Genomic DNA, 18,437 nt, shown 5'->3' on the forward strand with positions numbered 1-18,437 from the left:
GAACATAAATAAAAAAATCACATGAAAAAACTAAAAGTTCCGTCTTTTTTAACGTTAAAAAAAATTGGATTGGTTAAACTTACCTTTAATCGTGTTTTTCCGTACCTTGGAGGCGGTTTTAGCAGGCTGAAGTACTGTTTCAGGCCGTTTCAGAGGATGCTCTATCACATATTAGTTTATCAAAATTTCACCCAAACATGGTTTCAGTCCGTTTCAGGCTATATCTATCCGATGATGCCATAACCTGAAGACCCGTTTTCAGGCGTTTTCAGGACCCCTTATGGGCACCTGAAGTTCATTCCAGTAAATAGCGAAATTTTCAATAGGAGTGAAAGAGATAGCACGACTAGAAAGAGACAGCTATATTGAGAACATTCTACGTGTGTGACAAGGATAGCCTATATGTGTGAGAGAGAAAGGCAGATGATCCTATTTCCAGAATATACTAGTAACTGTGTGAGAGAGATAGCACATGAAAGAGACAGACACTCTACTCGTTTCCGGAACATTTGAGATGTAGGTATAACGTCACAGCTGGACTGTTCTCGAACTTTGTGGACTGATTCACTGGGGGTATAATAAGCCGGGCAAGGTTGCGGCGGAGAGTTTCGATACCGAGAGATAAACATCGAAGAGAATCAAAGCGACTAGTAAGTGAGTTTTAGGGGCTGTTTCACCATCCATTGATTAGTGTTAACTGACGGTTAAATGTGATGCCGTCTCCGTCTATTCGAACAAAACAAATAGAGACGGCATCACACCTAACCGCCAGTTAACACTAATCAATGGATGGTGAAACAGCCCCTTAGAGTGCGAATTTACTGTGAACTGTTTTCAAGTGTTGTGTAAAGTAAAGTGACAGCGTGAAAATAGCTCCTACTCTTATTCATTGGTGTTAATAGTAGATTATTGTCGTGACCTGGAAGTAGGCAATTGCTGGCTGAGTATGAGTATTAAACGGACGAGCTTGCGAGTCCGTTTAACTAATACGAAGCCAGCAATTGCTATTCCAGCCGAGACGCTTTTGATAAAGCTTTTCTCAAAAATGGCGAATAATTCTTAAATAGAATAAACTTTTTCTCAAAATATATTATAAAATTTAATTTTATTCCAATATTTTTCTTATGCTTTCCCGCCTTTTTTCATTAAAAATAAACTGCAGGTGTATTTTTCCACCGAAAACACCACAAGCTATTTCAGACCCAATAGAAAAAGTCCGGAGTTCCAACAAAATATCTGATACCGGCCATTAGACTTGGCTGTATTCGACTTGTGCCAACATTTCCATGGCCTTTTTAACTTTAAAAAAAATGTGACTGATTGCAGGCGCGCTAATTCATTATTGTCGAGCTAGCGCGCCTGCAATCTTTTTAACTTTTTAATTTTTCGCTGACCATAAACTATTCACCTTCTGATATGTAAAGAATAATGTCAACTTTTACGGACATTTTTGAGAAAAAGTGCTTTTCAATCACGAACCTACCCCGCGAACGTAACAGTAGTAACTCGTAGCTCTGTAACTGTTCAGGTTTTTTTGGAGGGGACACGTATTCTTTCTTTTGTCTATCAATCAAGCGCGTCAAAGTTAAGGAGACGTCACGCCGTGCTAAAAAGTGTCACGCGGAACTTTAAAGTGAAAATTGTCATGAAAATCGAGCTAACTGACGAAATAATACGATTTTCTAGCCTATTGTCATTTAAAACGATCAAACCATAATTTAGCGTATACCAAAGACTACAATTTTTTCCAAAGGCATGGCAACCCCGCCTCCAAGATCCATTTCTTTCTATCCATTTCTTTCTCGCATACGAGGCCCGCCGAAGACGCCGTCTCGGGTGTTCGCGCGTTGAGATAGCTTTAATTATTGTATGCGAGACAAGGATGAAGCATTCTGAAAGCACGGCCAACGAGATGAGATACGACTCGAAAGGAAGTGGTTATTGTTCGAATGTTCGATGTTTACAGTCAACAGTTGGTCTTAGTTGGGCAATATGACGTTATGTAGGAATGCAAACTCCCGACGCAAAAAATGGTTGCCATAAGTTTGACGCCAATGTCTTGGCCCTTGGCACCGTAGCTTTCATCGATTTCTATGCGGTTTTTTTTTACATGAAAGCAAGTTTCGTTGCGGTGGTTCTTAGTTGTTTTATAAAAATGAGCCGATTTTGAAATATTGGACTTTGAAATGACATACATATTTCTGGATTGTGAGTTTCATTGCGAACTTCTTTCTGTGTTTGTGTCTGTCTGTATGTCTGTGTGTGTGCGTGAGTGGGGTCTCACTGAAAAACAGCGTAACAGCTTGCCGCAACAATATGCTGACTGAGTGGGGTCCAATTTATACTATTCGATGCCGTTTCAAAATGTTTTCTTTCTCGATATATTTTACCCTGTGCATCGAATATGTGTAAATCTCTCTCTCTCTCTCACACGCTCTTTTAATATCGAGGGTTTGTCAACTTTTCCAAGTTGCTTATGTAACAACATCGCGTTCCAGAGAGAACGTGTACCGCGACGATTTAGGCGCGTCCAGCCCGCCGCCGCCGCCGCGCCGCGACGTGATCTCCCGCGAGCCTGAGGCTTACGCGAGCCCCGCCGGCACCTTCAACATCAGCCTCAAGAGTCCCGCCAAGGCTAAAAGCAGCACGCCCACCAAGAAGATTGACCTGGGTACGTCGACCGTCTCGCAACTTGATGATCGTAGATTTAGTTTACTCTAGCCCTTAGCCCTAAGGCTGCGGCTCCGGTGAGGCGGAGACGAGTGGAGCGGAGAGAATACGTGTAGGGATCGACCTATCATATTATATCTCGTCTCCGAGATGTGGATTTCAATTAATGTGATTGGTCGATGGAACACGACTCCACTCCGCCGCAGTGGAGTCGCAGCCTTAGCGTTCATAAGGCAACCCCACACGTGTTGATATAAAAATTGCAATTATTTTGTTCCTGGGTCATCTAGCCTATAGATATTGATATTTTTACGTCATTTTTTTTACAAGCTTATTTTTTTAGTTTCACCTGTCCCGTTGTCTGTCTGTAGTCAAATCTTGCAAGTGAAATTCGACCAACTTCAAATGGTCTGATTGACTTGAAGTTTGGCATACTTATGTAAATTGCGTGACAATACAATAATAGTGACATCGTGGTAGTCCAGCCAGGATCAGACCCGCAGGACGGAACTCTTCTACGGTTAATAGCATCAACTTGAAATTTGGTATGCAAATGTAGTTTGGGGGACAGTCAAGTACAGTAATCAAAAATTACAGTCAGAAAAAAAAGCATGCATAAAAAATTAAATTTTTATGGTTAGGTTATTACATGCTTTTATTTAGTTTCACCTGTCCCGTTGTCTGTCTGTAGTCAAATCTTGCAAGTGTAATTCGACCAACTTCCAATGGTATGATTGACTTGAAATTTGGCATACTTATGTAAATTGCGTGACAATACAATAATTTGGTAGTGAGATCTGGTGGTCCGACCAGGATCGTCTCCGCAGGACGGAACTCCTCAAAGGTTAATAGCATCGACTTGAAACTCAGTATGCAAATGTAGTTTGGGTGACAATGCCTGTAAAGTCAACAAAAAAAAATGTCTAGTGTCTTCTGTGTCACGTTAAAATCTAAGATAAAACTTGTGACATCGATATTCGGTATTTGTAACTTGTCATCATCATCAGGCGCGGCGGCGTCATACGGCAAGTCGGCCCCGACGCCCGCGCCGACGCCCGTGGCCGCCCACCAATCACAAGAGCTCCTGGACGACCTCTTCAAGACTTGCCCCGCCGCTACCACGGAACCGGCCCCCGTCATCGGAGGCTTGCTTGAAGACGACTTCGACCCCAGGTGAGTCGCTGCACTAGCAATGCTGTGGTATGGCCAATAAGAATCCTCGTATGTGGTCCGAACAAAAAAAAAAATTTTTTATTTAATTTTTACTTTTGTTTACGTAGTCATTACAATAACATGTATGTTACATATGTAAACTCTTTATTGCACAAGAGAAAATAAACAAAACACAATTGAAAAACTTTGAGATACCAGTCAACCTTAGATGAGAGGAGTAATCAGTTAGGATCCGACAAAGCAGGTTTGCAGGTGGTAGGACCTTGTGCAAGGTCCGCCCGGATTGCTACCGCCATCTTGCTCGCTAATCCTGCCGTGAAGCAGCAGTGCTTGCACTGTTGTGTTTCGGCGTGGAGAGTAAGACAGCCGGTGAAATTACTGGCACTTGAGGTAACCCATCTTAGGCCTCTAGGTTGGCAACGCATCTGCAATCCCCCTGGTGTTGCAGGTGCCTATGGGCGGTGGTAATCTCTTACCATCAGGAGACCCACTTGCTCGTTTGCGTTTGTCTATGTCCAACAGTGGACGTACTACGACTAATATGATGATGATGAATTGAGTACAGTGGGGTTAGGAAAACCTTCATCAGTTATTAAATTGATTCCTTTACAAATTCATAGACTTAGTACGTTTCGAAACCAAAGTACTAAGGAGACAAGTGCATATCAAATTATACTTACTTGACATGATAACAAGGGTCAAAATAGTATACAACTCTAGCATATATCTAGTTTCATATTAATACAAAACTTTTTAATAAACAATTTCGTAAAAGTTTCGATCAAATAATGTTCTATTTAATTGTCAGTGTTTGTCAATGCCAATGTGTAGTGGCAGGGTTGCTATGGTCACCTGATTATGTTTAGCAGGTTGACAGGTTGACACAGTATGTCCTACTCAATCGGTAAAGCAGATTAGCGCTCATACTGAGCAAAGGAAAGTAGATCTTAGGGTGACGAACCTTTTTTTACTCCGACTGTACATGTTTGTATACTCCCATATTTGACTAATAAATATCATGTCGTCCACATATATTATATCTAAAGACGTTGTCGTATCCAGGGCCGAAGAGCCAAAGGCGGTGAAGGAGCCAGAGTTCGGCGATTTCTCGCAGGCGTTTGGGGCGCCGCCCGCCCCCGCCCCCGCCCCCGCCCCCGCCCCTGCCCCCGCCCCCGCGCCCCCCAACGACGGCTTCGCGGACTTCACAAGTGTCTTCAGCGCCTCCGCCGCGCCCACCAACAACAATAACACCGGTGAGTTGCTGTTACCCTGGTGCTGGTGCCACTAAGTCATCGATTAGACGCAATGCTATTGGTCCAAGACCTAGAAACCAAGACTATACTTACTAGAATGGTTTTAGTAATTGGGATAATCAACTTTTATACAAACTAATGTATATCAGTACAGAAATGTAAATATTTAGATAGTTAGTATGCAAGTGGGGGGCCGCAAAAGACTGTTTTATATGACATTTTTTTATATTACCAAGAGCATTCGGAAAGACCATCCTTGCTAATAATGCGCCGCAAAAATTTTGGCAGAAAGTTTTTTTTACAATTTTTTTTATTAGGTTTCAATAAGTTTGTCAGGCTCCCTAACCGCTTGGCTAACCGGTCGTCAAGTTGTATTTATTCAGTTCCAGCGGTAACTTCTAACCTGGACCTGCTGAGCGACCTGGCGCCTCCCCCCCTCGCGCCCCTCCAGGGGTTCTCAAACCTGGACGCGCTCACGTCGCAGCTGGCCGCGACCACGCTCCAACCCACCCCAACAGGTCAGCCAACTTGATGCGCCAGCGCCACACGAACATAACTAATGTTTTGCCGTCGTATTTTGCTGAAAAAGTTCGTATTTATCTTGCTCTCTCACACATACTGAAGCTAATGAGGGCTATCGCGAATGAATTCGCCACTAGAGGCGCTAGTGTAGCGTGAGGTCTCCGAAATGTCAAATGTCATAGTTTTTGGGTGAGCTACGCGGGTTTATTTATAATTAGAATAATTTTGTGAATATTTTGCAATATCTGAAATTAATTATGGCAAATATGCGTTCCGGGGCAATGAATGTCTGTGTTTTGAGACAGTTTTGTCTTTCGGAAACATTAGTCCTCCCTTGTTTCCGAACAAAACGGGGAGTATTCAACACTGTGGCATGCTCGATATTTTTATGGTACGGTTTTAAGGTGTATTAAATATGATTTTAATCTAAACTTTGTTTTCACGCCCGTAATAACAGACTTTGAAAGCCATACTTAAAAACCTCACGCAACAGTGCGCCATCTAGTGAGACAAAAAACGATAGCCCTCATTGAGACAGTAATGTAAATACGGACTTATTCGACATTAGACGATGATAAAACATTCACTCAGTCAGCATAACTGAGTCTCTAAAATACAGATGTAGTCTACGAAAAAATAAATTAAGTCAGGAAGCGTAACTCAGAACCAATTCCACACAAATAGTGGCCATAGTTTAAAACAAAACAACTTATGATTCAAATACGAATCATTTTCGAGGTTGCAAATAGACGTGCTTGTTGATTGGTTAATATTCAGAAACAGCAGGGATTGGTTTGCGCGCGTGATGCAATGTCAGATGAAGCGCAAAACACGGTTTTTAAGCCCCGCCTACTAGGACACGTAATGCCATTTTTTCTAACGCAGTTACAATTCCTGACTTTTATTTATTCGTAGGATGTACTGCATAATGTTTTCCAATCGTATTTTATCGGTAAAGATCGTATTTATCGTGGTCTCTTAGTCAGCTTCAGCGCCCGTACAGCCGTACATTTTTCATTTTGACATTTGACACTAAATAATAAAGTTCCATGTTACGGCTGCGTTCAAAGATGTCCGAAGAATGTGTTTGGTATGAACCAATAAAAACTACTTACCTATCCTCGCTCCACCGAGCTGTTCCACTAGAGCTGCGTTGAGCGATGCTAGGTAAATGAAGCGTTTCTATTGGTTCATCAAACGCAGCCTTAATATTTCGGCATTTCTATGTACTTATGTTAGTTAAGCTATACACTGTGTTTTTCTTGATTTCCGTTAACTTTGACAGACTAATTCATTGATAGAAACTTTCTTGTAATTAACTTTTTGGCCAACACGAAAAAAAATATTTTGTTAGAGGTCAAATTATAAAATCCACAAAATTGACAAGTGACATTGATCTGACACGAAAGAGAGGTACAAAAAAAACACTATTTAACGTTGTTAAATAAAACCACTTTAGTTATGGACTTTAAAAAAGTGTCATATACTGAATACCTTTGCACCACTTTACTGCAATTGTTGCTTATCTTTTTAACAGTTAGTTAAGCCACTAGTGTCTTGGAGAAATTAACTTCATTCGAGCTGTTGAATGTTCGCTTAAAGTTAACGGAAATAAAAAATAACACGTATCTTTCTACGCTCTCAATAAATCGATCATCCATCCACATCTCATATTATTTATAAGTAACTGTAATAAAATATTCATAAAAGAAACGAAAGGAGGTCCCGGCCAATGTCAGATTAGCTTTGCTATCGTGAGCTTTTACTTGGCCAAGGTTCCTGCTTTCGTCCTTCCACTATAAATAAAACAAAATTATTTATTACGTTTATTTATATACAAAAATACGCGTGACTCCACCGTCTGCATGTACACGTTTAAATGTTGCTAGTGTAAATACAGTTTTGGGCACATTCAGGTATTTTTCATTTCCAGAATGTGAAAAGAGACCTCGCGGCCTCCAAGTGGAACTGAGAGCGTTCGTTGACGCGTTACATGGGTTAGACCGCGTGAAAAGTGAAAAGGAAGCTTCTAGAATTAAGACGCGGTTCGATGAACTACGGGACACCCTCCCCGGACCGATCACGGTGCAAAAACTAACCAAAATCGAACCGAAACTTATACAAAACGACACCCTTGAAACATTCGTGCAGCTCTTGAGCAGCGTTGTGCGAGCTCTCCTGCCAACCTGGCCGCTATTCAAGAAAGAAATCGAGTGCTTATTCACGGTTGAAGAAAGCTTCCAAGTCAGTCAGGAAACTCTGGCGGTGCTGTGCGGCTTTTTGAAGAATGAAAACAACGATGTGACTATACGGGCTTTGGCAGATATATTGACGGAGTATGTTAAAAGTGACGCGGTTCTAACAGCTATAATCGACTGCAGTAGTCTCCAATTCGATGTTATCACGGAACAGTACAAGCATCGAAATGAATGGGAGAGTTTCGTTCAAATGCTGGCGACATTGCCTGAACGGGTTGCCAATAAATTGGAAAGGAACACCCCCAAGAACTTAGCACACGAGAACTATTCTTACAATCTTATTTTCCACGTCATCAGAAGCATGGATTACATGATAGATTCCAGTTTCGCTCAAAATATACATTATGACATATCTTATTTGTCCTTTTTACTGTCGAAAGTGATTGTTAACTACAATATGAGCGGCAACTCGGACGCCATCTTTAAATTCGTGGACGCTCTCATCGCGTGGACAACTAAAGAGAACGCTATGTTCCTGAGGCGCAAGTTAATCCAAAAGATGTTGTACCATCTAAGTCGACAAGCTATAGATTGCCTAGCTCTAACAATGTTCCACAGATCACCCATAGATTACAAAAAATCTGAACAAGCCATCTTCCATCTCCTCGGAGACAATTTCGATCGAAGCAAAGATTGGAAAGACATTCTAACTTTTAGGATACCATTATACATTCAGCTGAAAGATCATAAAGACACTACAATAGTGGAAAATCTGATTTATTACCTGTCTACGACTAAAGATAACGTTTTGGCTGATTTAGTGTTAAAACTTAGTCGCGTCTGGTCAGACGTTGAGCACGGCAATGTATCAAATATAACGCAACACATGTATATATCGCAGTTGTTAGTTCTCTCTGTGAAATATTGCGTCGTGTTACACACCAAGAATAAGCTGATTTGGAATGTGAATGAACTGAAAACGATCCTGTTCAAAGGTATGTCAAAACATCTGGATGTCTTGAGCCAAGAGTTCAGGTGCATCGGCATGGCCACTGTTGAAATCATATTGAAGTTGCTAGCGGCAGTAGATAACAGTGACAAAGCGGCAGAAAAACTCAACTTTGATTTCAAAGAAATGGGGCAAAATTGCGTTGAAATACATCAGCAGCTCAAAGAGCTAAGCAACAGATGCCTTATAGATCCTAATCTGAAAATACCTAAAGATTTCAAATTGAAACCTATCGATCTTAAAGGAATTTTAGATCTGATAGCGATGAAAGTTGTCGATGACAACCCCAGGCAAGTCAGCAATACGATAGTGACGTGCGCTGTCAAGAGCCCCGAGCAAACGAAGGAGATTGTCAAAACTATAATTTCTGTGAAACTCGACGCGCTGGACAAAAGCAAGAATCTGTCAGAGGACTTGGATTCAGATGACGATTTGCAGCCTTACGACATGTCCAATGATATCGCGATTGCGGATAAAAATAGACCAGCGTACGTTCGAGATCTGATCGAGCTCATAACGGAGGCTAAAGATGCGGAAGTTTTCGAAACAACCGTTGAAACAGCCGAAGAATTAATATCAAAACAGCTCAAAAACGAAGATCCTAAACTGGCCAAAGAATTGCTCGATCTGTTTATACATTTGGACGACAAATTCCACGTTGAAGACTTTGACAATGTCAAGTTTAATACAGCTGTTGCTATACTCTGTAGCCAACCGAAAGTATGCGCCGAACACATTTGTAAAGAGATCCACACGGACGTCGGAAGATACTCCATAGCTACTAAAATCTTCATGTTGGACGTGTTATCGGCGGCCGCGCAGAGGATCGCAGAAGTTACGCCCCAGAGCGAACCGAAACTAGTCAAACCTGATGTCAACTTGTCACAAGCAGAAGAAGATTCCGCCGAGGAAATCATAAGGCGTAGACTTGTGAACAAAACTAGATATTTCCACAGGAAAAGACCGCATCCATTCTCGAAAGCAAAAAGAAACCAATTCGCTGCCGTGTCTGACAGCTTCTTCTACCCTCTAGTGGGCGGTTTTGGCATCAGACAATTGACCCTCAGCCATCACAACACCAAACAGGATATAGACAACATCCTTCTCTTAAAATACTTGACCGTCATTAGTAATATTATTCTCGCGTCAAAGAACTGTCCGAAATGCTCGAGCTATTGCTGGGATGTGGTACAAATCATTTTGTACATGCGGTACGCGCCAGATCCTAAGATACAATCGTGTGTCGTTGCTATGCTAGCTAGCGTTATCATAGCACTACCCCCTACTATATTACGCAGCGAGTTCCTCACATCCATGATAGAGCTACGCGATTGGCTAGGTGATTTGCTTTCCAATGTGGATCTTACTTTGAAACTAGGCGGTCCTAAATCTGAAACGGCGGTTTTCGCCGCTCAAGTACTGTCACTACTGGAGAAGAATTTAGGGGAGTTTGAGGAAGACTAGAATTTGTGTACAGCTTGGCCGGACACCATAGAGGATAAGTGCAAGCGTTGTTCCAAACTTATGTGCAACCAGGATGTGTTCTGGACCAACGATATGTCGACATCATCCTACGCGCGCAAAGTTCGGAAGTGAGCTTGTACGGAGATGATTTTGTATTGTGCGTCAAGATAAAACTGCGATAAAATAATTTATACAGTCGAACATAGAACCTCCTCCTTTTTTAAGTCGGTTAAAAATGTTTATAAAGGCGTGACGTTTACTGCCCTATTGTTCTAAATTATGACGAAATTAAATCACATAGAAACCCGAGAAAAGTGTAACTGAGGTTGAGGATGGAACCCAGATTCCCATCAAGATGCGTCGTGTGGGATTCGAACCAGCCTTTCTTGGCTATGCACGCCAAGTATGCAACCAACAGTGGCGCGTGATGCAGTCTATCGCAACTCTCATAAGTAGACTCCTGACTTTTGTTGCAATAACGTCACAATAGGGTAGTTTTGGGGTGTTAATTAATACAGAAACCTGTTCTATTGGTGTTCAGCGGAATATAATTTTGTAATCAGGCATTCATGATATATATTAACCATAAGTCAATCGTCAATTATCAATTATCTTTCGTCAACTGACTCGCTGTAACTCAAAAGTTGTTTTAAATATAAACCTTTATATGAGTGTCTTGACACATTGACACAAGCACTGTTACATGCTGTAGCAAATAAAGCAAATATTTTATATCTTAGGTCCAACTGAATTAGGTTAAAGTTGATAATTTTTTCAACTTTAACCTGTAGTTTCAAACAGTTATCAATTCATTATGATAATTTTTCATATATTTAATTATGTCTCACTGTTCCATTTACTCCCCAAACTGCCCTATTGTGACGTCATTGTGACAATAGACCGAAGTCTGATCATATCCACAAAAACTTACATTTTATGAAGAAAACTTTCTGCTTATAGAAACAATAATTAAACGAAGCTAATTTGTTAACTGTCCTTCAAAATCGAATTTATCTTCTATCTTGTCTGCATAATATTAAATCACCAGCACCTACGACCAAGCTGTACACAAATACGTTGCTATGGCAACACTGGCAGAGTTGCCAGCTAAATGGCTGATAGTGTTAAGTGATACTGGATGTGACTAAGTGTTTTAAAGACGATATATATTTTGTGATCCACAAGGTTCTATTCAAGTCAGTGTCTATAGTCATTTAGATTTAAGAAAAAAGAGATTTAATGTTTTTTTTTAAATGTTCAGCCCCCTCTTCAAAAAACTAAGATGAAGATAAATAGACAGTTTAACGAGGATATGTGAATCAGGGGTGATAAGATATAAGTAAGTGCTATAAGAAACAGTATAGTGAGTTTAAGTGAAACTAAAGAATTGACTGAGAATACGAGTTCTTGCTTGAATTTTTTAAGCTTAGAATTTAAATGTTAGTTATAAGTTTAAATAAATGTCTCGAATGCACTCACAATGCTTGGTGGCACACTGCATATTAATTTTTAGTTTATCGTTGTAACAATGGCCTAAATTTCTGATAATTGCGTTTTGTTCTACCAATTGTCTACGAGAAATGCTTTTTCTTGACGTAAAATGTAACAATGCAACTATTGGTTATAAAACCATCACAAAAATGTTGGTGTGGCTCTGGTGGTACGAAAATATGTCTCAAGCGGTTAAAAGGTTAAATTGCCCCCGTAAAGAGTCCATGGACAAACCAAGAACCTTACAATGACTTACTTTAAAAAATGCGTTGGCGCTAACGTCCGACTTACTAAAGGCAAAATGGCAGCGAATCGAGCAAGACCTAATTGATAATAAACAACTAACTATTATTATCTATCATAAAGTATTTGACTCGAAATAAATCTGTATCAGCGCAACTGTACTTTAACCTTTTACGACATTTGACGCAAAAGGATACGCTTTTATCGAAGCGGAACGCAGACGGGCAGTATCGACCAATTGCCGACATCCATTGCTCAGTACATTAAAGGTGGAGAGTGCCACCAACGTCGCATTTGTTGTTCTATACTACACTTCTCCACTTCGTCCCGCTTCTATTAAAGCGTATAGGTTAAAGCCCTGCGAATGCACAATTTTAACCTTCGACGTTGCACACTTTTACATAGAACAAAAAAAATGAAAATATTAGAACGGTACTGGTTATGTGACTATAATTTGCCAAATATTATTCAGTGTTCTTAACCTGTTACGAAACATGTGCAATTTCTTAAGTCAAAATTGATCTTTAAAGTTCGCTTCAAAAATCATAACTCCTATGCGTGCATAACGTCGAAGAGGTTAAAAATTTTACCTCATGTCATGTGGCTGCCAGAGTTGCAACAAGTATAACATTAGGCGTCGACGGTTGTTCTTCATGATTCTGGTTACATCTTTTATTTTAAATAAGTATTCTGTAATTGACACACTTCGAAAAAACCAGAAAAGATGTGATGGGGTCGGAGATCGAACCCTGGCATTTGTCAATCCGGGACGCGTGCTTTTACTTCCCAATTTTTGTAATTAGCCCCTAAAACTGATAAATTAATTTTTAAAAATCTAAATTTGATTACACCTGTCAAGTAAAACATACCATTTCTAAAAAAAATGTGTTTGTTAAATCATCATCGTTAGGTCCTTCAATATAGGTACTTTACTTATCGCATAAAATGAGTTTTAACAAAGTTTGCCACGTGATATGTTCAATGTAAAACAATATTATAATTCTAAGTGCCATCTGGGTTTTCAACTAATGTCCAATAAGATTTAAAAGGTTAAAGAATTTTACAATGCGAGAGACCATTCTGCTATTGTCAGATATGTGCCATGAAAACGGTCTTTTGTAGTAAAAAAATGTGGCGGCTACTTTTAAATAAGTATAACGTTCCGCTGACGTTTTGCTGCGGATTAGTTTTGTAAGAAAATTATGAACTGTCTTATGTTAAGCTTGATATCCAGGGTTGATGTGTGTATATAAATCTTAATGTTATTATAGGAGTGATTTAAAAAATAAGCTTTTTACAAGTCTCGTCACATTTCTTTTCGGCTCGAAATTGCATTGTGATTTTTTTATGTAAAAACTATTTGGTTATTGTAAAACCCGCCGTGACATTTTATTCAATAAAGAATTTACAATCGTAATGTTTACTTCATTTATACATAAACATAACCATACATCTTACGGAGTCTCGTGTATTTTTGTTTTCTATTGTATTTTACCGATCATGTTAACCTTTTTTTCTGGTATTTTCTATGACTCATATTAGTACCTTAATGTATGTTCTAATCACAACTTAATAATTAGATGGCTACCATACAAAAGGTTAACACATATAATGATATTGAGAACAAGGTGTTTAAAAAGATATATTTATAATTAAGTTAGGAAGTGTTAGACTTTATACTATATACGCCTTGTATTTTTTTTTACGTTAAGGTAATATGAATTTTTTTGAGCGCCTTGTTCTCTCCGCTACATTTGATGCTCACTTTTTCTTTATGCCATTTCATTTATACATAAATATGCTGTTAAAAGTACGGGGTAGCTACAAATAAACAACCCTATTTCTTATCACCTCATTTAGTAACGAAAAAGCTAATAATTCCGAGAGCTTACAAAAAACAGCCTATTTATCAATGTCTCCTAAACAGGTATCCAACCGACACCAGTGGACTTTCTCCAGCCTATCACAACAACCAACAATCAAACCACCAACAACCAAAACAACACGAAGCCAACAACCAAACTGGGCGCCACATGGGCTGACACAACGGGCTCGATTAACATCAATGTAGATAACCTACTCGCCCCTAGATCGCCTAAAGCTGGTCCCGCACCTACTATAAACCAGCTCAAATCTAGCCCCAACAGTCCGGCTAAACCACCACTTATGTCCCCCCTGGCGTTTCAATACCAAACGCCGATGAACAACAACTTTGTGCCTAACATGCAGCAGCCGCAGTTTAATCACAATTTCCTTCAATGATATTGGGTAGCAGGCGTATGCCAGAATGGTTAGGGCAGTGTTACGGAGCAATGAATACGTACTGATTTTTTTCTTTCACTTTAACCTTTTTAACGACAGTGACCTTGACACAACGGCATAACTGTTTGGCTAAGCTTGGCGTTAAAAAGGTTAAAGTGTAATTTGGGCGCAGTTTTAGAGTCGTGTTTTAATAATTACTATCAGACCCCGTTATGATCATCATTCCGCATTCCACAATTCCTAAGAGTTATAATTTCGATTTCTAAAAAACACTAATAATGTCTACCTAAAAGATTATTTTCATTGCTCCAAATTCACATTGCACTTAAGAACAATCAAGTGCAAAGATATCGATATGGCCAAAGTTACAAAAATATGTATACACGACCTTAATATTAAGTGCATGAAGTTGTGTATACATATTTTTGTAACCTTGGCCGTGTCGATATCTTTGTACTTGACTGAACATTGAATTGCCATTGGACAGTGTGGTTTTGAAATTTTGAAGTTTTATACGGTTTTGATATTTCGCGCCCGATGTTTTTAGGAACCGTAGGTACATGAAAGGAAAATCAAGGAGATCACAGAGCCGTAAGTTTTTCACACAAAAATTGCCTCTAACGTCCCTTAGTCTCAACTCTCAATTATTATGGGCAAACTGGCAGCGCCTCTAGGGGCGGGTGTCGCCAGGAAATTAAACTTACACTAAGGCACAGGCATAAATAACAGTAAAATGTCGGTGACGGATATGGTTTGATTCAAGTTGACAGTGCTGCATATCAACTTATATCAAAATGATATTATGTATGAATAGAAATAAGACGGATTTATGGTGGAATATCCCTCGTCTCGTGGAGAAATTATTTGCAATACCTAAGGTTTTAACGGTGGTGCGATGGCACCGTCAATTAACGTATTCGTAGCAATAGATTAAAAAGCATGTATATTTATTCTATACAAAAACGTACTGTCCGACTGGGTTTGTAAAATTATTGAAGACTGTACGTTTTTGAATTAGTATTAAATTTGTAATTATGTCTGTATTATTGCTACAACTTGTATTTAACGCTGACTGTACTTACATTCCCGCTTTGTATATGGATTTGCTTTGAAAATGTATGATTCCGGTTTTTTATTTTTTTATGCGGTTCCTCACATTTCATTCCTGATTGAATATTCCGTAGGAGCGCGAAACCATATTCTTTAAAAGCAAAAGTTATGAATAAAGATCATATGAATAAAAATAAAAAACCCTGCTATATGTACAGAAAGATTACCCTCTCGTCTTTATTTGAACCGCGTATACTTATCATTTATTTTGTTCCAAAGTGTCTTAGAAAAAAATGTAAATGTAAATCGCTTTTCTATTATTTGTAGTTTGGTGCATGTTAGTTTAGAAATAACGTCTACTGCTATTATTTGGGCGACGAGTACTTTAAGAAATTTATACCATTCAAATCATTTATTGAACACTACAAATCAGTACCGAAAAATAACAAAAATAAAAAGGTAAGGTAGGCGATTCGTCTTATCGCTTAAAAGTGATCTCTAGCAGACAACTATTTATTTGATAGTCTGGTACTCGTAGCTCTTGAACCTAAGAGCTATAGACCTAAAATTTTAAATATTTAATTAAAATTTGAGCAATAGTTAACTTAGTTTTTCATATATGTATGTGTTTATAAACAATGTGTGTAACGATTATAAAAATCATGAAACAGATCATGGCCGCGGTAATCGCGCAATCGACCGCTCAACGCTACGTTTTATAGATAGACGAATAAAATATACATAATGGTGTTGGCAAAAGCTCAATGGCGACATAAAGAGGAATACCATAATCGCGTTAAAGATGCGTTTTAACCTTTTCAATAAATAAATGAAAAAAACAGTTTGACTTAGTGAATAGCTTGTAATTTTTTTATTTTTTACGCGCTGTATATATCTTGCATTCGTGGGCATTCTGTAGTGCTGATATGATATATTTATCATTGTTGTTGAGAAGGTTAAAACCGCGTTTCATAATTGTAATATTTGATTTGATCGGTCTGCATTGCATGCCGAAATGAGAATAGGTATACTATTAAATATTTATATTAAAGTATAGACCTGTTCACTCACATAAGTGCGCCCCTTACAGCAAATTATCAACGTGCAATAATATTAGTAGCGCTCGTGCTTACAACTTGTTTTAACCTCTTCACGACCAAGTCAAATTTTGATTTATGAACATCAAACTTTATAATATCATTATAAGTCCTTTATAAGGTACTGACAGCAACTAAGAACGAATCCGTGTTACGCACTCATTAACGTGTCATACAGTAACTTACAGTTATATTAATAAAAATTGTGAAGCGGCGCGCTTTTACCAGTGAATATATAACTATGAATGTATTAATTAAGTTTCCCACGAAGTGTAGTGAAACAAAATTATAATTAGTCAAAAAGTACCTTGTAATGCAGGTTGTAGCCTCGACTAGTTGTTGTTCGGTGTTACTATAGAATATTTTTATACCCGCTTCGATAACAATAATCTTTGTAGTGTCAAAACCTAGTGTTAACTTAAACTAAGTGTTATCATTAGGTACGCATTGTAAATTATTTAATGGTAAACGGATGGTGTGACTCGTATATTGTTTGTAACGTACTTATTTAGATAAAGTATCATTTCGGCCTGGTCACGGTTGTGGGTCATGGGACTAGTCTTCTTAGATACTAGTATAATAGCACGGAATGGAAGAAAGAAATAGAAAGGCTTAGTTGCGCGACGAGCCAACGCTCATAATTAACCTAAAATACGCATTGTACAAGTAACTGTTACTTTTAGTAAGTTTGCTGTATTTTTCGAACACATGCCTCCACAAGCCATGCCGCAGCTTGAGAATCTATAACTGCACTTCGTTCCAATGTGCGTAATACGTAAATGTACTGCTGAACACGAGCTACACGGGGTTCAGTGGCCATATTATGGAACGCTCTGGTGCTTACAATAGAATTCACCATCTGTTTCCACCATTATCCCATACCATGTGACAGAAACATGAAGTGAAAACAATCGGGATTCCTAGTGAGTTAGACAATATGGTATGAAGATCCTTTCAATCACTTTCTTCTATTCCTTGGGCTCCATTGTCACCCTATACAGAATATTAGTAAAGTAAAAATGTGAATTCAATTTTAACCTTTTGTTGACTCGTTTGCGTCATAAAAGGTTAAAGTCATGGCCAGGCAAAGATGTTTAATATATTGATTGATGAACTAATTCCATATGCGAGATTTTACTAGTATTTTTTATTTCAATTGGAGCAATTTCTTTACTATTTTATATATAGATAACAAATTGTACACAAATTTGAACTACTTATGCATTTATTTAGTTTCATTCCATGGACTTGACCAACTCGCGTTGTGTTAGGCAGCTAGCTATCTTATAACTTAAGTTTGTTTGTTAAAATGCACATCAAGTCTTTTTATTAACAGCACAAGAAGGTTTTACAAGTAAATTTTTGGAATAAATAACATTTTATTTGATGAGATCGCGGTTCTTAAAGTGTTATTTATACATATAATTTATATTTTTACAGACCTATTCAAGAGTAATAGCAATGTCACGCAAGCTTTATAGCCCGTAACCGCCTGTATGGCCAAAAAACCTTTTTTTTCATGCCCTTTTGTTATAGTCATGAAAAAAAAAGGTTTCAAGGTTATTGCAGAGAATGTGGTTCAAAAACACTCTTTCGGGCAGTCGGGTAAAAAGGAATAAATTTCACTTTTCTCAAAGCTTCTATATCTCTTTATTGTTTTTTGTTTTTAGATACTTTCAGCAATATTATAAGAGTATATCGTGACCACTATCGGAATTTCAAAGCACTTAAATAACGGCACGGAATAGATGTGTCTTTGATAGTGTTAAGTTTGTCTGTAAATGTGCCACATGACTTGGTAGTTGGATGTAGGTACAGTCAGCATCAAATATAACGTAGCGGCCAAAATGGTCAAATAGTTCGGCAAGCGATACAAAATAAATAGCGTGCCGAAGTATGAACACTGGCTGCTACGATATATTTCATGTTGACTGTACTGGAGAGGCAAAACCTATGCAAATGCTGCGATAAAGTGCCACGGTTTAGCTACGTTCCTCCGCACTAG

General features: G+C 38.7%; 1 protein-coding gene across 1 annotated transcript in view; it reads left to right on the top strand.

The window, feature by feature from the left end:
* lqfR (clathrin interactor lqfR) overlaps positions 1 to 13,440 on the top strand; it is a 46,786-nt gene extending 33,346 nt beyond the window's left edge. Inside the window, exons 7-11 of the mRNA XM_074107475.1 lie at positions 2,499 to 2,671; positions 3,678 to 3,843; positions 4,906 to 5,096; positions 5,480 to 5,614; positions 7,552 to 13,440. Coding sequence (XP_073963576.1) covers positions 2,499 to 2,671; positions 3,678 to 3,843; positions 4,906 to 5,096; positions 5,480 to 5,614; positions 7,552 to 10,289 — 3,403 coding nt within the window. The 3' untranslated portion in view covers positions 10,290 to 13,440. The remainder of the gene's footprint in view (positions 1 to 2,498; positions 2,672 to 3,677; positions 3,844 to 4,905; positions 5,097 to 5,479; positions 5,615 to 7,551) is intronic.
* Positions 13,441 to 18,437: the final 4,997 nt, after the last annotated feature.

Source organism: Choristoneura fumiferana, chromosome 25 (genome assembly GCF_025370935.1).
Source record: "Choristoneura fumiferana chromosome 25, NRCan_CFum_1, whole genome shotgun sequence".
NCBI lineage: Eukaryota > Metazoa > Arthropoda > Insecta > Lepidoptera > Tortricidae > Choristoneura > Choristoneura fumiferana.